Consider the following 21,011-nt stretch of genomic DNA (forward strand, 5'->3'; position numbering starts at 1 on the left):
ATGGGTGTCACTGGACACAACAATCTTTCTTTTCTGGCCTCTCTTTTCCTGTGATTCACTGAGAAGTACTGCAGCACCCATGTTGTTTTCAAGCAGCATCTCTCTGATAATATCTGGTATATAGTCCATGAAGCTACCATTGTACCCACTCACTGTTTTGGATACTATGAATGAGTTCAGTACCATGCAGAACATGGAATGAATACCCAGTTTCTTGAACTAGGCTGTGCTTTTACGATCATTTATATATGGTTCAAGAAGCTGGTCAGCCATGTCGACACTGCCCATCAGTTCATTGTACTTCTCTATGTGTAGGGGTTTATTGTAAAAAACAGTTTTGTGCCCAAAATAGGTCTTACACTTTTCCACCATGTTTGCCTCATATTTAGTAGTTAGCACTGTGACATATTTCTTTTCTTCCCACTTCACCAACAGCATATTATTGTTACGAGCAAATACAGATTGATGTCTTTCAAGCATTTCCTGCTCAAATTCTTTGGGTGATCCCCTACCTCTCCTCACTACACCTGTCATTGTGGTGTTTTTCGATTCTAGATAATTAGCCAACCTTGCACTTGAGTACCAGTTGTCTGTGATTACATGCCTACCACAGTCCAGCAAGTCATTCATCAGACACACCACCACTTTCTCAGACATGGATAAATCACCAGTACCTTCAGCATTCATGCCTTCACCCATTTTACCAAAATACAGGTGAAAGGTCCAAGAGTATTCACACCACTCTGGGTTAGATGGGCACAGGTCAAAGGCTTTCACTCCAAACCTAGCCCTCTTTGTCTGTATGAACTGGCAAAATCTAGTTTGTCCTTTATACAGAGTAAGTGCATCATCAGTAGCAACATCTTCACCAGGTTGCATTATCGTTTGGCTCGTCTCTCTTAGCATGTCCAGGTAAGGCTCAGTACATGTTTCAGGTTTCCCTTTCTTTACAGTTTCAAGTGGGGAAAAACATAGGAATTTCAGTATACTCACAAACCGGTCTGTACTCATCACTTCAGGACAGAGCACTGCTGAGCCACCATACAACATGGTACTGCTCCAGTACATGTAAATGCGGGGCAATTTTGTTATTCCTATGGCATACAGGGGGCTGATAAAAGTGTACATATCATTTTCTCTAACAGGATGCCAAAGAATGCTGTTTACCCTATTTCTGTGGGTGTTTATTGAAAAATTTATTTGCCCTCTGATTTGTCCACTCATATATTTGTTTCACCACATCTGCATCAAGAAATAGCTTGAAAGAATCCAAAGGTGACACAATTTCAGGTTCACTGATCGCTGGGTTCAGCCCGAAAAAATCAGTTGTAAATTCAGGCACGTGATTGGGACGTGTGTCTGCATATATGTCGTTTATCAGCCGCCAACCACGTTCGATTTCTTTTTCGTGAATATCATCAAATTCATCACTCTCAAGTTCTTCACTCAACGAGTCATCGATATCCGAGTCTTGAGCCGATGGCTGATAATCCTCATCACTCAAAGAGTCGCAAAAGTCCTCAAGAATACACTGCAATTCGGCCATAATCCACTGTGGAGGGAACAACAGCACACTCTTCTATGACACACAGCCAAGACTGATCCTGGAGGGATGCAGAGTTACTATCCACCATGCCATCAATCATGTGCCCTCCCATGTTTATTGGCACTGGCTGAAAAACAAGGAGGTTGGGCAAAGTGGGTGGAGCTTATTTATCCTCAGTAACATATACGAGTCAGTATGAAAGGCCCTAGTACAGGAAACTAAACCCTGTGCTGTCTCCTTTGGCAGCATTGATATATGATGAGACAGAGGTGTCATGATGTGCGCACACTTGAGGGTTATGACGACGTACAGCAATCCCTGTAATGACCGGATGCCCAATTTCCGGACACCCCAATTTCTGGACATTTTGGGCCAGGGCCTTTGGGGGGGGGGGAATCTAACTTTTTTTCAACTGTACTGAACTTGCATGGCACTGAACAGCTGTGTTTTCGCGCGTAGTAGAGCGGCCCCCTGCTTCCTCCTGCCCTCCCCAGTTCCTGCCTAACTACTGTTGTGACTAGATGCTCGTCCCAATGGCTGCCACACATGCTCGTTTTGTGAATAAACAGTGAATAAACCACAATACCTCGCCACTAGACCACATGGGAATTTACAGTGTTGTGCAGTGTTAAGAAATTAGAATTCAGAGTACAAAGGATTTAATGCAGAGAGCAAACTTGCATGTTGCAACAGGCTTTGCACAAGTAAGGACAGAATGTGCAGTTTTAAACAGTTATACTGTAATTCACAGTACAAGGGATTAAGTGCAGCACAACACTGGATTACTGTACGTGCTTCAAGAGCATTTTCACCACTGCCAGAGCCTTAGAGGAGGCGGGGTAATCTTCGTAATGGCCACGGCCACGGATGTGTTGTTAGTACCCTGTATACTGCTAAATATTTTCCATACTCACCTCTAATGGGAGTGCGTTAGTGGACATTTGTGCTGGGAGGGGGTTGGTGATAGCCAATACCCTCTTCAGGCATAAAATGATCCACAGGTATACATGGCGAGTGATGAGAAGGGTGAGTGGTGAACTGAATGAAAGGAAGGCAATGATTGATTATGTGTGTGTGGATGAAAGGATGCAAAGATGTGTAAAGGATGCAAGAGTGTATAGAGGTTGGGGGAGTGGACTTTCTGACCACTACTTGGTGGTGGCCAGAATTAGAATGCAAGTAAGATGGAGGAATAGAAGAAGGGAAAGACAAGAGGAAGGAGTAGTTGCAAGGAGAGTGGAAAGGTTGCAAGAGGATGAGAAAAAGGCAGAGTATAAGAGAGAAGTGGAGGAACGATTGGGCAAATATGAATTGGAGCAGATGGGAGACATGGAAGGTGTGTGTAAGATATTTACAGAAGAAATATGTGCAGCATGTGATGTGGTGTGTGGAAGGAAGAGAAGACGAAGGGGGGTGCAAGGAACAGCGTGGTGGACTGAAGAGGTGAAACAGGCTGTGGCACAAAAGAAGAAAGCATACAATGAATGGATGAGAAATAGGGGCGTGGAAGAAGTTGAGAGGCAGAAGAGAGAGTTATATGTAGAAAGAAAGAGAGAGGTGAAACGATTAGTAAGAGAGAGTAAGAAGAGAGTGGATGAGGAATTTGGAAGGAATTTGAGTGTAAAGTGGAGGGACTGTAAGAAAATGTTCTGGAGAGAGGTGAAAAGAGTAAGACAGGGTGGAAGTGAAGTTAGCAGGGGAGTGAAAGATAAAAATGGTAGATTACTAGTGGAGAAGGGAGAAAAGTGAGCAGATAGAGAGAACACTTTAAGGAATTGTTGAATGTAGAGGATGGAAGCAATGCGAGTATAAGTGGCTGGGGAATGGCTGGGAGAAGGAGGGAGGTGAGAAGACAGGAAGAATTCAGTAGGATAGAAGTTGTGGAAGCAATGAAGAAAGTTAAATCGGGGAAAGCCCCAGGAAATGATGGAGTGTGTGGTGAAATGCTGAAGCATGGGGGAGAGATAGTAGTAGAATGGATGTGGAAGATGTGCAGATTGGCCTGGGAGGAAGGTAGAGTCCTGGAGGATTGGAAGTCAGGTATAATTATTCCCTTGTACAAAGGAAAAGGGGAAAAAGAAGTGTGTGGTAATCATATGGGCATTTGTCTTCTTAGTATAATAGGAAAAGTGTATGGTAGGATACTTATAGACAGAGTTAGAGAAAGAACAGAGAAATTAGTTGGAGAAGAACAGGGACCCTTTAGGAAGGGATGAGGTTGTGTAGATCGGATATTCATTCTTAGATCTTTAGTGGAAAAGTTTCTAGAGAAGGGAAAGAAGTTGTATTCGGCTTTCATGGATTTGGAGAAAGCATATGACAGGGTGTATTGACAAGGATTGTGGAAAGTGTTAAGAATATATGGAGTAGATGGGAAGTTGTTGAATGCTGTGAAGAGTATGTACGATGGTGCGAAGGCTGCAGTGCGTGTGGATGGTGAACTAAGTGAATTTTTCTCTTTGAAAGTTGGTTTGAAACAGGGATGTGTAGCATTCATCAAGGAAAATTCAGGATTTATTTGTTTGGAACTTTATATAAGAAAAAGTATGAGAGGCATGCCACAAATGACACCAGATATGAAATCTGCAGTTGGTATATACCTTTTGTGTAGAGTCTTAGCTCTCAGGCTTAATTAATAATAATGTTTGAAGTTCTCTGTAAGGCCAACTTTTCCAAATATGCAAAAATGGGTAAATTTGAATGGCTGTATTTCAATAAGTAGACATGTTAGAGAACTGAGATCTGGAGTTTTTACATAACTTTTGCATATGCACTAACGAGAATTTTTTCATATATTTTTTGCGGAGGTGACCTGGGAAATTTCTCAAAATGTGGTTTATTTGACATGGAATGACCCTATAGACTTGTAATACATACCTTCTCCCAGGTGGATAGAAGAGCGACGTTCAAGGAGGAAGGTGGTGGAGAATCCTGATAATTACGTCCAGGATGAAGCAATCGTCAACAACATGTTCTTTGCACAGCAGGTACAAACTATGTGGTTTGAAGGGATTTACATGTAAACAGTTAGTGGAGAATGAGTAATTAAGAATGTGCTGGTTTGTGGGAGTCCATCTGTCATGAGGGATTGGAGGGGTTATTGTCTTGAAGAATGGATGAGAGCAGGATGGTTAGAATAGAAAGAGTTAGACTGGAAGCACTGTGGAGGAGTACTGTATAGTATTGTATATGAGGATGAGTTAGAAATTAAGCAATGTTGAAAGTTAGAAGAATGGATGGATGAAGAATAGTGGAGGAGTGAAGAGGGCAGGATGGTAGGTAGTAGGATAGTAGGAGGAAAAGAAGAATATGTAAACTGAAAACAAGATAGAGAAGTTTATGAGTGCAGGATGGTTAACAGAAGAGTTAAACATAAAACAAGGTGTTGGAGTGTATGAACTAGCATAAAAACAAAGATGCACTACAAGAGCAGGGTAATTAGGAGAAGAAGTAGACTGAGAATCAGAAGGACAAGATGAAAATATGAAGAGTGGATGGTCAGAAGAGTTGCCAGTATACCAAAATGAGATTGATGGAAAAAAATAGGTAATTTACTTCATACAGTATATTGATAATGTTCATTACCTGATTAAATTGTTCTTATGTGTGCCCTGCTTCACCCCATTTGCGTAGATGGGAAAAGAGGTCTGATTGATAATAATAATGGTAAAGATAGTACATGTGATGACTTTTGCTGCCATATAATTTGAAGCAACTTCAGGGAAACATCTTGTATGGAAGAGACAAAAGATTGGATAAGTACTGTAGGGAATGGCTTTCCTGTATACAGTATTAGGTCAAACTCCAGGTACAAGAAATATTGTATTGAAGGAGCTAGTTGTATCCTAAATGATTATCTTATTCATCACAAGCCATCTTCTTATTCATTAAGGTACTTCAGTCATTGTACTTGTTTCACTGTGTGCCACCTCCCTGTGTGCACAGATGGTGCCCAACAGCTGTGCCACTCACTCCCTGGTGTCTGTGCTTCTCAATTGTTCTGCTCTGGACTTGGGACCCACACTATCACGCCTCAAGATTCACACCATTGGCATGAACCCAGAGAATAAGGTACGTTAGGGGTGTGGGTGTATTTACCTAATTGTGATATACAGGAAATGAGCTACGCTCGTGGGGTCCTGTCTCTGTTTCTCAGTAAGTCAGATTTAGCTTTAAACTCGTTTAAGTTTTTAGACTGGACGATCTCTTTGTCCATGCTATTCCACATGCCAATACATCTATAAGGAAAACTATATTTCTTGATAGCCTTCAAGCAGCTTGGCTTCTTCAGTTTCATTCCGTGTCCTCTTGTTGCTCTCTTATCCCATAAAAACAGATCTTTGTCAATTTTATCTACTCCCACCATGGTCCTGAACCCTGCAATCATGTCGCCTCTCTTTCTCCTTTCTTCTAAGGAAGGCAAATCCAGCCTCTCTCTGTACGACAGCTCTGCCAGACTGAGGACCATTTTGGTTGCTGTTCTTTGTATTCTCTCAATCTTGTTTATATCTTTCTTTTTGTGTGGGGACCACATTACTGCTGCATATTCTAACCTGGGGCGAATCATGGCCACTATCAATTTTTTCATCATCTCCTCATCCATATAATGAAAAGCTACTCTTATATTAGTCAGGAGTTTATACGTCTCTCTAACTGCCTTGTTAATGTGTTTTTTCAGGTGACAAACTGTCCTGGACCAGCACTCCCAAATCTTTCTCTTCTCTCACTTTTGTGATTGGTTCGTTACCCATCAAATAATTCAATGATGGCCTCCTGGTACTTTTACCCGTTTCCAATATTTTACATTTCATTGCATTAAATTTCATTTCCCACATCCGGCTCCAATCGTGTATCCTATCCAGATCCTCCTGCAGCATTTTACAATCCTCCTCAACCTCTACCTTCCTCAAGATCTTTGCATCATCAGCAAACAGACTTGCATAACTATTCTCTCCATCTACCATATCATTTACATAAATCAGGAACATTACTGGCGCCAACACTGAGCCCTGTGGGACTCCTCTTGTTACTTCCCTCAATCCAGACATCCTATTCTGTATTACTGTCCTCATTTGTCTGTTTCTCAAAAAGTCTCTCATCCATTCCAGGAGGTTCCCCTTCAGTCCTCCTATATGGTCTAGATTCCACATTAGTCTCTTATGGGGTACCTTGTCCAAGGCCTTCTCCAAATCTAAATACACACAATCCACCCAACCATCTCTGTCCTGTAGAACGTCAATTGCTCTTGAGTAAAAACTCAATAAGTTGGAAACACATGACCTTCCATTTCTAAATCCAACTGGCTATCAGCCAAAATAATCATCTCTTCCAGATATTTTATCCATCTGTCTTTCAGAATTCTTTCTCACAATTTTGCGACGATGCTGGTTAGGGACACTGGTCTGTAATTCAGGGGTTCTTCCCTGTTTCCTCACTTATAAATTGGTACCACATTTGCCCTCTTCCATTCTTGAGGCACTTTCCCCTCTTCCAGAGAACACACAATTAAACTGTGAATCTTATCCGCCAGTTGTTTTCTGCATTCCTTCAGTACCCAATTAGAGATTCCATCTGGTCCTGGGGCTTTCCTTACATCTTGAGTTTCCAGTAATTTATACACTTCCTGTACTTCCACTTTTATATCTTTTATCACTACATTTCTAGTCACTCCCTCCCCTTCCACAAACTCCTTTTCATTAGTGAAAACTGATTGGAAACATTTGTTCATTATTTCTGCTTGCATTACTGCATCTTTATAGACCTCTCCTTCTACTTTCAGTTTGATGATTCCTTCCTTTTGTTTCAGTTTGCCATTGACAAATCTATAAAACAGTTTGGGTTCATCCTTACATTTATCTATAATATCATTTTCAAAATTCCTTTCTTCCTCTCTATGTATTCTTGTGTATTCAAGTTCTTTTATATTGTTCCTTTGCTCTGTTGTTACCTCTCTTTCTCCAGTTGTTCCACGCTGTGTCTCTCTCTTTTTTTGCTATCATACACCTTCTATTAAACCACTCCTTTTTCCTGTTTCCTTTCCGATCTTACTCTTGGCACAAATTTTTCCACTCCCGAGTTATAGAGGCCTAGAATAATATCCCACTTCCGCTGTATCTCTCTTGTTTCTCTGAATTTTCTCCAATCTGCATTTTCAAAAAATTTTCTCAATCCTGTAAAATTTGCTTTCCCAAAGTTGTATCTTCCCTGCTTATAAAGCTTGTCTCTTGGCTCCACATTCCCTGTTATCACCTGGAACTCAGTAACCACATGATCACTTTTTCCAATAAGACACAGATTTTTCAAGGATTCTATATGCAGTATTTATTTATTTATTATTATTTTGTTGTTGTTGTTGTTGTTGCAGGGTTGGGCTATTGGCAACACCCCAGAGCTGGCCAACGCTCACAATTCCCATGCAGCCCCACAAGCTCGCCGACGTCCAGACAAAACCCCAGGAGTCCCCACCAGCAGTAGAACTTCCAGTGCCGAGACCTTTCACTTTGTTTCCTATGTCCCTGTTGGAGGGAGGTTGTTTGAATTAGATGGTCTCAAGCCATTCCCAATTGACCATGGTATTAGGTGGTTTGTTGTTAATTTTACCCATTAAATGTGTCCTGGCTTAACTGTAATGCATCATTCAGTCACAGTTTGTTGTATCTTCATGCAAGGACTTTTCATCTCTAGTCATTTGTTCAATCCCATCTTGCCTTTTTTTCATAATATACTTCTCTTTGATAACTTTTTTAGGCTTTACAAGTTGGACCAGCCCTGTTTAAGAGAGGGCATTGTTTGGAAACTTCTTGCTCTGTTGTTTGCAGATCATTCTGCATTGTTAAGTGAAGACAAAGGGGAACTGCGAGGCTTGGTGACGGAGTTTTGGAGTGTGTGTAAGAAACGGAGTCTAAAAGTTAATGTGGGGAAAAGTGAAGTTGTGCACTTCAAGAGACATAAGGTCATTAAATGCACAGTGAGGCTGGATGGTGAGGAAATGGAAAATGTGAATGCATTTAAGCACTTGGGTAGTGGAATTTTTGAGGATGAAGTGCTTGAAAGGGTACAACAGGGAAGAAAGTTTGCTGGTTGTTTGAAAGCAGTGATAAGAAATAAGGAAGAGAGCATGGAAGTAAAAAAGTCACTGCATGATAGTATTGTGATACCAGCTCTGACATGTGGAGGTGAAACTTGGAACTTGTTGGGAGGACAGAAGTCGTGGTAAGAAATAGGGAAGTGAGCATTGTAGTAAGAAAGCCACTGCATGATAGTATTGTGATACCAACTGGATCACAAGTTTGGAAGTGAAGCTTGGACCATGTTGGAAGGACACAAGTCAAGAGTGAGAGCAGTGGAAATGAGCTATTTGGGAGGAACATGTGGAGTTAGTGGAGAGACGGACTGACAAATGAGAGAGTGAAAGAGCGTTCTAGTGTGGATGTGGGTGTGATAGAAAGTGTTAGGAGAAATACCCTGAGGTGGGTTGGCCACGTGAAGAGGATGGAGTACAAGAGACTAATGAGAGTGTATGTGAGTGAAGTGGAGGGGAAGGGGAGACCAAATATGAGATGAAGGGATGGAGTGGAGAAGTACAAGAGAGAGGAGGATGTGAGCTGGGGGAAGGGCAATGAAATGGCAGGGGACAGGGTGACATGGAAGTGATTTGTTGGTGGCCACCCCGTATGGGATTCATGCATCTGACTGTAGATAGACTGGTCCTTCCGTCAGTTGCACTTTCGTCCATCATTTCCTTCTTATTCATAGCTTTTTTTTTCTTTGCCTCCTATATATTAGTCAGAGGAGACTGTGTGAACAAGAAATTAGGCAATTCCATATTAATTACAGTAATTAACTATATGATGATGCCCCATGATTTATGTCACCCTCCTCCTCCTCAGCTTCCTCTTGGTTAACTTTTAGTCCTTCATTCATTTCTAAACTGCATTCTTTCATATTCTTCAACTCCATCCTAACTCATCTGCAGTGCGTGTTGCCCCACTCCACTTTTCTTCATAAACTCCATTGCCTTATTGTACTCCACTGTACAGTTCTCTATCAATCTGTTACAAACTGCAGTTCTTCATGCCATTTTCCCCTCCTTCATTCCTTCTCAGCTTTATGGTATCTCAGCTGCAGTCGTTTCCATAATACCTTCCTTTTTTGCATCCCTCAGTTGCATTCCCTCATGTCATTGCCCTCATTCCCATACTCCCTAGCCGTAATTTCTTCCATTGTACAGTAAACTCAGTTATCCATTGTTGGTCTTCCTCCGTATGTCAGTTTCTGTCACAGCAAATGGGCTGAATTATTAAAATTATGTGGGAAGCTCCAAAATAAAAATCCCTGCCAGGTAATCCATAAGAAGACATGGGACCACCTGATTTTGCAATTTTTTCTAATATTTCCTTTACCAAAGCCCTTCAGGGGATTGTTTGAGTATTTTATGAGTTCATTTTCAAGTTTCAGTGTATTTTATTTCATTTGAAAGTGGTGAATAATGTTTTAAAAGCAGTCTTTTTTTTTTATAATCCCCAGTGGCACTGATGACTGATGGACACTATCTTGTGATATACTGAAGACAGTTGGATGCCATCTTAGCATGCCATTTTGGCACTACATTACTCTTCTTGCTGTTGATTTATCCAAGCCCAATCTAAATAATTTTCATAACAACCCAGCCTAATTTATCCCAACATAACCTGTTTTATGCCAGTGTAACCAAACTTATCGTAACCTAACATAACCTATCCCTTTTATAACTGTATTTTCTTTGTTGATGAATCCTTTTCATATTTGAAATGAACTTCTGTACACATATACAAAATCACAGAATCAGTTGAATGGTAGGTAAAAATTTTCGTTATTATTGCAGGGGTGGTCCTGTCTCCTTGAAGATTACCCTATTCCATTTGTCTTGTCACTGACCATAATTTCCTGATAGCTTTACTCATAACTTGGAATTCTGGGTCACAACAGATGGGGTCATTTCCTTCTTATTTTGTACCTTTGTAGGGGTAGGTGGGGGTTGCTCACCATCCACTCGATGTAGTGCTGCTCTGGGTGTCTGCCCTCCCCTCTCTTCCATCCTTCCTCTTCTGTCTTTCTTTCCTTCATTCTTTCCTCTTCCTACCACCTTCGGATGACTTTATACTCCCCCGTCTGTCTGTCTGTCTTTCTTTCTTTCTTTCTTTCTTTCTTTCTTTCCTTTTCTTTCTGCCTATGGGTGACTCTACACTGAGTGACAAGCCAAATGGTTTCCTGTACACCAGGAAACCATTTACTACTCTTGGTGGTAACCACACCAAATAATGGCGCCCGGTGGTTTAGTGGGTAATTCAGGTGCTTCAATCGGATTGAGCCTGTATAGGTTTATATCCAAGGGGTGGTTGGGGTTTATTGCTCATATAATGCCACTCAGGGTTAAGTGAGGCTAGTCACTCTCATCTTAACCCGTCACATTCTGACCGATTTCCCCCCTCCAATACCCCCCAATCCTGAGCTATTTTGAAAAAAAAAAAAAATTATGGCTAAAATTTCCACTTTTGTTGAGAAACAAAGGAAAATCACCAAGAAAGGGCTTACTGGGGTCCATAAGTGGTCAGAACAGGTGAGCCTCCCCGCGTCATGTATCGTATTCTGTCACTGACGTGTCAGGCTCTCAAGTTTTCTGTGGTAGGTAATTTAGGGAGAAATAACAAAGAACACATTTCCATTTATTGATTTGGAACTAATTAACAATCACAACAACAATGTAATGGTTTTCAATGAGATGTATAGGAAAAATAAGCATTGTTCCATTGCGCGAGCATAGCGATTTTGGTCACATTGGTTACACGCTAGTTGCTAAGTGTCTTGTTTCAGGAAACATATCATTTTTTTTCTACTTGCCTAATACTGTTTCAATGACATTTTACCATTTTTGACGTTATGTAAATGTTTTCAGCAGTTTACATTCATTACGATGATATTTAGCATAATTCTTGCGCATATTTGCCTACTCAGCGCACTCGCTGTGACTCTTCACTGAACATACATTACATTTTTTTTATTTCATATTATTGCTTCCATGACATTATACCATTTTTCAACCAATGTAAATGTTTTCACCTATTTACATTCCTTACGAGGATATTCAACGAAATGCTAGCGCATATTCACGTAGCAAGCACACTCGCTACCACTCATGTTTCAACTTATGTTTTATTTCTTCACTTCCAATATACTTCCCCACTTACATTACACCCGTTTCCACTTTATACTACTATTTACATATTTACGGGCCTTATTTATTACACTGAGAGTCAAAATATCACATCTTTACGCACTCACTAGGAATGTTTCGACTTAGAATATATTTATGCACTTACATAATAATTTTCCACTTACATTACACCCTTTTCCACTTTATGCTACTAATTACATATTTACAGGCCTTATTTATTACACTGAGCATCAGAATATTGCATCTTTATACACTTGCTAGGAGTGTTTCGACTTAGAATATATTTATGCACTTACATAATAATTTTCCACTTACATTACACCTGTTTCCACTTCATAATACTATTTACATATTTACGGGCCTTTATAATTACACTGAGCATCTGTATGTCATATTTTTTCCTGAGTATGAGCGTCATATCGCATTCACACCATATTAGTAGTGCATCAAGGTGTGATACTCCCTGAAACAAGGGTGAATGCAGAGACCCACGTTACATTCAACACACTCATAGTGGCTGTCTTTTCTCTGAGTGGTGGGTCTCACACGGGAATTACCACACACGACACCTGCATTGGGGCCTAGGTCTATTTAGCTGGGGAGGTATAGGAGTGGCAAAATGGCGGGCGGAAATTCTCAAGGGAGTTTGGGCGGTAGGGGCAGTGCGTGTGCATTGTTGGGTCCTCTCGACCACATACTGGGCTATGATCTCACGGCCAAACTCCCTCACAAATCCTTCAAAGGTTTCCTGCACTCTTGTTGTCATGGCATGCAGGTGGTGGCAATTGAGGGCAGTTATGTCGACCAGGTGAAAGAAGAGCTCCTTGAACCACTTGATTGTGGTCCTGGCACACTCGACAGTGGATATCATGGAGTCAGACTGGTCCACCTGCTGCATGTTGATGTTATAATCCAGCACACACTCAGGTTTCCAGATGTGGTGCCTCCTCTCGCTGTGGTAATCTACGGACTCTGTATGCTGCACCAGTGGGCGGTGAACCGTGGACAAGAGGCAGACTTCTCTGTTGTGGTTCCACACTGTAGCTAGGATGTTGTTTGCCTTGAAGAAAACCACCTCATTTCTGTCTAGTTTCCGCCCCATCTTGACCATGTGACGCCAGTTCATCTTGACGGTACCACAGAGTCCCGTGTCATGCAGGTGTAGATGACGAGCGAGAAGAGGGCTAGTGTACCAGTTATCCAGGTAGAGGACATGACCATGATGAAGGTACTCTTCAATCATTGTCTTTACCACTGCTCCAGACAGTCCAATACTCCGATCTTCTATTATGTCTGTTTGTGCACCAGTGTACAGGACTATGTCTTGCACATAACCAGTCCTACAGTCACACATAACAAAGCTCTTGAACCCAAAACGGTGCCTTTTGCTGGGTATATACTGGTGAAAAGAAATATTGCCTCTCCAAAACACGAGACTCTCGTCTATGACAAGGTCTCTATAGGGATAAAATGAGGAACGGAATGTTTGCCGTAGGTGATCAAAAACCAACCTAATTTGCCTCACCTTATCAGTGTCATTTGCATTGACAGGATAATCAGCATCGTAAAAGTGGAGGTGGCTTAGAATTTGCTGAAACCGATTACGGCTCATGACCTTGCCAATTATAGGTGTCTGCATGAGAGGGTCCATAGTCCAGTATGACGGAATTCTGTTTTTACGTAAAATACCCATCAAAAGTACCAGGGCAAAAAATACAAACATCTCTGCCAGGGAGACAGGGTAATCGTACATGATCGAATGCCTGCTCCTTGTGTCCAGTCGTTCGCTCTCACGGCACTGGCTGCTTACAAGAAGGTTGGTTTGTTCCACAATCTGCTCTACAAAACCCTCACCAAAGAACAGGTGGAAAAAATCCAGCCTGGTGGAGCCACGGTGAATCCCAGGAGCCGTGCAGCCAGCGCGCCCCTCCTCAGTGAAGGGGTGAATGATGGGAGAGAAATCACTGCCACCTTCCCAATTCCAACTCACGTTACCCTCGCCCCCATTGTCCCCATCGTCGCCTTTGTCGGTGTGGGGAGGAGATGCTGGTGGGGGAGGTTGGGGAGGAGTAGTGCAGAGGGCTTCCCCACTCGCACTCCTCTTCCCTCGGCCTTTACCCTTTCCCTTTCCCTTACCCTTACGGCCTTGGGGAACATCAGGGGGCTGTGGGGAGGAAGTCCTGGAATATTGGGGATCATAAGACGTGCTGGGGAGAGGCTCCTCCTCACCTCCCTGCTCCATCACCACACCACGTGATTCACCACGCACCCTCACCGCCCCACGTGATATGCTTCGCTCCCTCGCACCACCACATGAGAACGATGACTAACCCCTGCCACTTTCCCTTTCAGTTACCGTCCCTATACTGTACTTTCAATTTCACTCCCCATTCCCTCCACGCCACTTCTGCCCTCCCCAAATAAAACACTAGGCCCATACCTGATAAAACGACGTGCTGTCTGCTCGGGGCTGCGATGAGTGATGATCTCGCGGCCGTACCACGTGGCAGCACTTCCCATGGCTCTGTCCTCGTCCTTGGTTTCGGGCTTCACATCACGTAGGGGCTGCAGAGAGGAGATTGCATGATGTTTTGGTGCAGGCTGGCCCTCTTTAGTGGCATGATATGTGACGTAGCGTCGCTTCCTTGGGGACAGGACCTCCTCATCACTGCTGCTACTTTTGTCCTCTGGTTGCACATAATCCTTGTCTGCAACCTCATCATCGAGGGGCGAATTACTGTTGCCTGTGAAGGCATCCAGGGCGGCTTGAATTTGCTTTTCTGAGAGACCTCTGTGCGCCATGTCTGACCTGGGTCACTGCCAACAGGTAAGTGACCGAGACGAGGGTGAGCGCGGGTTGCGCAGGGTTGCCGAGTGTCCTCGCCTGGTGGCAGATAGGGGAAGGTCTCCTGACCCTACGTACCAGAAATCAAGCGCGAGATTTGAAATTTGTGCAAATTATGAACGTTGCAATTGCACGACGTACTGGCACGTTGATTTGTCTAGCTGTGACAGAACATTGCGACGTACTCATACGTTGATGGGACGCCTTGGGTTAAATGTCAGGACCAACTTGCCTAGCCCCGGGCTTCTACACTCCTCATGGGGCGGCGTAGGATTGGATTATGGATGGAGGGATGGATGGTTTTATTGTCATTTTATGTTTAGTTTTCAGTAAACAGTATAGTGCTGTAAGCTGGAGGATCAAATTCCAGGTCGTAAGTCACCACCTAAAACATTGCTTTTAATGTTTGGTTTGGTTTATTTTGCAGTTTACATATATTACGCAGTGCACAAAGATTACGTCATGAATAGCTAGTAAGAGATGGTTCGTTTACTTTGGTATCTTCCATTTGATATTATATAGGAGAGCAAGGATAATATGAAGTTTTTCCTGAAGGATGACCTACCTGGGATGAGGTCATAGAGTGTGCCCTCGGGTGTAAGAGACTGAATAGGGAGTCTTCCAGAGATTGAGCAGCATGGAGAGCTGCCATTAGGTGACCAAGGCCAGTGCATACAAGTACTTTGGAGTCTTTATAAATGATATACAGTAATCCCTCCAATATCCGACATAATAGAGCCAAAGGCATGTCCGGATAGTGATCCTGTCCGGATATTGGGCCCCAGCCTCCTGGACTTGTACTTATGGACCCTAACTCAGAAAAACACCTATACAACTCCCTCTGGACATGCATTGCACCTATTTAAGACCCAAATCACACAATAAGGGACATAAAAGACTGAAATAAATGCAAAAGAACCATAAAATGAGGTTTCAGTGGTGAGTTTATACAATATTAAACATTCTGGGTACTTACAAATCCCTGGCTCCTGGACTGGTTTGAACCGCCAGTTTGCACTCCAAAGTTAATCCTCTGCACTCAAAATTCTAATTTCTTAACACTGCACAACACTATAAATTCCCGTGTGTTCTAGTGGCGAGGTATTGGAGTTTATTCACTGTTTATTCACAAAAAACAAGCACCTGTGGCTTGCACTGCTATAAGCATCTGCTCTCGATTGGAGTTTGGCTGTGACTGTTGATGATGGCAGGGTAACAGAGTTGCCAGATCGCAATGGCCACATTACCAATCTCCTCAACTTTCATTACCAAATTTAACTTTTCGTTACCAAATTCGTAAAGCTAGCATTTATTCTTCACTAATTATATTTACAAGTGGAAATACATGTAATCACTCTCCTTATAATTAACACCATGTTGATTATTTTCACGCTATGTAGGCTAGCAGAATAATCAGAGAGAGCAAACAATCCACCAACTCCATCCTGTGTATCCTGATACATGTGAAAAATCCATTTGGTAATGCATTATTCTGATTCATTACCAAACGAATTTTTCATTACCAAATTGGCCCACACTTGGTAATGAAAAATACCAAATGGCAACCCTGACAAGGGAGGGGGGAGGGGGAGGAAGGAAGGGGTGAAGGGACCATGGTGTAACAGCTGTTCGGCGCCACGCGGCAATTTCAAATTATGGGAGGGAAAAAAGTCAGATTTTTTTCAAATTTTTTGTGGTTTTTGGCCCATTTTGGGAATATTGGATCCCGGGACGATTATGTCCGGTTAGTGGGGATGTTCGGATATTAGGCGTTCAGATATTACAGGGATTACTATTATATGATACGATGATTCCTACCGACCACTTTTTTTTTGTTGACACTGATTTTGTTCACACCTGTTCCAGTGCCTTGTAAAATGCTGCATATTTCTTTTTATTTTGTTACATGTGTGTTTTCATGTTTTGTTTTCTTCTCATGTTCAGTATTAACCCCTAAAGGTCGGTCCCCATTCTGGAATATATGTCATGGGGCAATCAGTCCCCGTTCCAGAACATTTAGCATCGCGCGTCACTAATTTAACCTCTAGAACGCGGATCGTCGCGTTTGCGATGCTCGGCCACAAGGGCAGGACGGCGGGTCGTCGCGTTTGCGATTTTAGTACATTTTGAATAACCACGGGCATGCAGGCTCCAGCTGGTATTGTCTATCAGTACCACCACCCTCTAGCTACAACTAGCATATTACTGACCTCAGTTGTTGCCAAATATCGCGTTTTCCCCCCGTCCCCCCCCCACCACGGCCCGGCCAGCCTGGCTGTGATACATGGCAGCACTCTGAGCGCTCAGAACTGTAAATCTGCGATCTCCTCTCACAAGCAGTTTATGCTACTAGGAAACGCTTGTTTCCCCAGTTGTAACACTAGCTTTTTTTCTCACGGTTTGCCTCTGTTTAGCGTCAGTTTACTGCAGGCTTTCAAAGTGAGATTATGGCGAGTTCTAGCTCTTCCCAGTCAGTGTAAGCGGCCGACATGAACGAGAATAAAGTGGCGGACGTAAGGCAGAATAAAACGCGCGCCGTGGTGATCTTTTGGGAAGTAATATGATTGAAAATAATGTAGTATACATGTTTTTAGCTGTGAAAATGGAAATGTTTGTTGAGTGACGGGAAGACCGCCGCCACAGTGCATGTCGGCCATACGCTTCGTTGATTTTAGCCTTATTTTCAGTGCTTATTGTACAAATATGGATTCCTAACTACCTTTACGTTGTAGTATAAAGTTTACTGTGACAGAATGAGGCTGTGGTAGAGGGGAAACCGGGTTGCTGGAGGTGTGAAGATTTGGTTACCCAACTTTGCAAGTCTCCACAAGTCCTTGGGTAGTCCACGAAGGCTCAACACCTGTCTCTGGAGAAAGCTGAATGTAAGTACTATCTTCCATACCAAGTATAATGTTCTAGGGTTAATCTCTGATTTTTGGCGAATATTTTCCTACAGGTACTCAGACCGCGATACAACCCCGCCACTCGGGGGGGATCGACTGTACACAGGCGCGTTTTAGGGGTTAAACACGAGCTCCATTGTATGAGTCACAACATTGACTAGAAAATTGCCGCATCATTCCCGCCACTCACTATATATCCTACCTTACCCCTCTCAGTCTTGTGTCAACCTTGATCAATGGAGGGTGACACTCCTGCCTCGCCCCCAACACATGCAGTTCCTAGCACACCTCGTGGCGTGCCATGGACTTCTGTACCAAGAAAACGTAGGACATTGGAACACCACTCATTTTAAAGCTAAAGAGTTGTTTTTTGCTGGGTACAAAGATTTTTGTGATAGGTGTAATAGTTTTCATAAGAGCGATTTTTGAAAGAATCACTTTTTTTTATTTTTTTTGCCCACTCCTGACAGTCGATTTTGTAAACAGAGCCCGACCTCAGGGGATTAAATATGTATATCCCTCCACGTTAATACATTTCATTTCATTTTTCCTGATGTATATTGTCCCAGATGCCCATAATGCATTATTCCCCCCCTCCCCCACTTCCCCCAAGGCCACCACTTTCTCACCAGCAATGGCAGCCAATCCTACATGGGGTTTACCATTTCTGGTACTCTCCGTTTAGTTTATTCCTCCTAACGTCTTCTGTTTTATTTCAGTCACTCATGCCTCACCCATCTCTCTCCTCATGCATGGTTAGGTCTGTCTTGCTAATCTGCCTTGCATTGTCTAACCCTGCCTCTGGGGATATCGTGTACAGTGTGTGTACAGTCCAGTACATTGTACAGTATAGTACACTGACATTTTATCATGCATATTACAGTATTTAAGGATGGTTTCCTATGTTTGAACAGTTATGCAGTGCAATTTATAGTGTTTTGCAGAGGGTTAGGTTTTGGATGAATTGGTATTGGTGGCTTGCAGTCCCAGTGGACCCAGGTTTGTGTTGGGGCAGGGAATAGTTTAAGGATTTTAATTTATAAAGGAGACTTTACTGATCTACCAGAAGACTTGCTGACATGTCATAAAATACCCCCAGTAATACCAATATACCAATCCAGTATGAGACAACCCTTACAGTATGGATGGTGGGTTTTAGCACCAAAGTGGTGACATGTGGAGGTGTATGGTCAGTAGGAGGACTGCTGGGCCTTAGGAACATGCTTTGAATCATGTGCCCAGAATTGGACATATTAAAAAAAAAAAGGGTGAGGGGAGGTTTGGGGAGGGTATTGGGTCAATATCCATCAGTACATCACCTTCTGACATCCCCTTGGCTGCTGTATCCAGATGATTGAGAGTTTATTGTACCCTGCCCTCCAATTTATACCCCTTAATCCATGTCCTTCATGTTCTTCTGTTGCCTTCTTTCATACTCTATGCTAAAAAATTACATTCAGTTCCTTTTACCAGGCTTTTAGTTACAGCATACTCAACAGGTCCATGGTTGGAAGGGGAGGAGTGGACCGAGAAATTCCGTCGGGTAATCACTGAACGGCTGGGCATTGCAACGGGTGGTGAACCATACCACGACATTCGTTTCAATCTGATGGCAGTGGTTCCAGACAAAATCACACTATACAGGCGGAAACTGGTGGCTCTGAGGAGGAACAGGTGAGAGTAGTTAGTGGCTTTGAATTGCTACTGAACCTAGCCTCATTTCATGTAATCAAACCTCGTCTGCTTTGTCAGCTCCTAACTTGCCCCTCACAACCTAGTCAGACAAAAACTGTATAACCTAATCTTATCATTAAGAAAATGGTGCAGTGCTTGTCATGTGCATCATTGTTTATTTCATCAATTCATCTCTGAATTTTGTTAAATAATTAACCTTCTTATAGTTCATACATAGGCTTCTTACAAATGCATTTTCCGTATAAAAAATATTATTGGTCATCCATGCATCCTCCTGCCTTCAGTTTCACTCAGAGATGTATCATTTTCACTGCATTATACATGCTGTGATAATACCATCTAAACTTAGACTACTCTGCAGTATCAGATGATAAATCAACCCACGTCATTTATAAAACACGTTCTTATCCTGTCTCCAGCATGTGCAGCCACATACTCTCCAGCAGTCACATATCTTCTGCTCTAATTTGACTTTACATGCATGCTTATTTGGATCTCACTCACCTACTAAAATGTGACTGCAAACACTTTTACAACCCCTGTAGTCAGCTTCCCAGCATGCCCCCTAGTGCCAAAGGCGATACATCTAGTACCACTACACCATTAAATTTCTACTTCCTGAACTTCCATATCTCACATATTACACTTTAACACACCATATTCATCCATTTTCTTCTTAGTCTTTCAAACCTTCTACTTTGAGATTTATATATACCCCTTTCACCATCCTGTTGTTGCTGGAGAGAGGCACTTTCATGTGTTGACACCAACGTAACCAGACATCTTTCTTGCCCAGCAGTACAAATGCCCTTCAGCTTCCTTATCCCCCGAAAGGAGGATAGTAGACTGCAGAAAGGGACAGTGTGACCTGGAGTCCACTGGGTTCAGGTCCAAATGAGTCTAGGGTCACAATAACAAGATTAAACGTGCTTTAGAGAGCATTGTGACGTTGCACCTGAAGTTTGGCCTTCACCTGTGACTGTGACCATTGGTCAGTTTGCACCAAAACTGAGTAACTTCTTCTCCCCACAGACTGTTCGTTTACCAAATTACAGTATAATCCCAATTATCCATCCACCAGGCAACAGGAATTATCTGACAAATGGAAAAATTCACGGACTGGCAAATATAAAAATTATATAACTGTGTGCCACTTTGATTGGCCACCCCTGCACAGGTTAGTCATGTGAGACTGGGTGAACTCGGGGGATGTGAAGCGAAGGTATTTCCAGTCAAGGTTGTTTCCTAGTTAATCCTCTTTCCAGCCCTCGAGCCCTTTCCCCTCTAGTTTAGTCACCCTACATACTTCAGCATCTCACCAGTCAACTTTCTGTCATCAGTTAGTAAACAAGCACTCTCACTGTTGTGTTATCATGTCGTGATTAGTGATTTGTACTCTGAAGCCTAAAGTGCAAACTATTCGTAACACATTGTGGTCACATTGAAACAAAAACAGGACAAATGCAACAGTCTTGAAAATGGTGAACATTATAAGACACTGCAAACAGAATTCCATGCATCCATTCATCATCCAATCCTATGTTGTTGCATGAAGAGCGTAGGAGCCTGGGGCTAGGCAAATTGGTCCTGACATTTATGATGAGAGTGACCAGCCTCACACATCCCGAGTGGCATTATGTGAGCAATAAACCCCAACCATCCCTTGGATATAAGCCTACACGGGCTTAATCCGATTGGAGCGCCGTAATTACCTACTAAACCACCAGGCGCCATAATTTAGTAGGAAATTCCACGAGTTATGAAGTCCCAGGGACCCAGGCAAATTTTGTGTGTGTGTGTGTGTGTGTG

At 42.6% G+C, this 21,011-nt stretch overlaps 1 protein-coding gene across 1 annotated transcript in view; it reads left to right on the forward strand.

Moving 5' to 3' along the window:
• The window catches only part of caly (ubiquitin carboxyl-terminal hydrolase calypso), a 125,530-nt gene that overhangs the window by 12,088 nt on the left and 92,431 nt on the right, over window positions 1–21,011 (forward strand). The window contains exons 3-6 of the mRNA XM_080274228.1: window positions 4,434–4,533; window positions 5,492–5,617; window positions 7,911–8,118; window positions 19,007–19,181. Of these exons, the coding sequence (XP_080130354.1) occupies window positions 4,434–4,533; window positions 5,492–5,617; window positions 7,911–8,118; window positions 19,007–19,181 (609 nt within the window). The remainder of the gene's footprint in view (window positions 1–4,433; window positions 4,534–5,491; window positions 5,618–7,910; window positions 8,119–19,006; window positions 19,182–21,011) is intronic.

This window comes from Coenobita brevimanus, chromosome 57 (genome assembly GCF_032717465.1).
Source record: "Coenobita brevimanus isolate Jiangsu-jjx chromosome 57, ASM3271746v2, whole genome shotgun sequence".
NCBI lineage: Eukaryota > Metazoa > Arthropoda > Malacostraca > Decapoda > Coenobitidae > Coenobita > Coenobita brevimanus.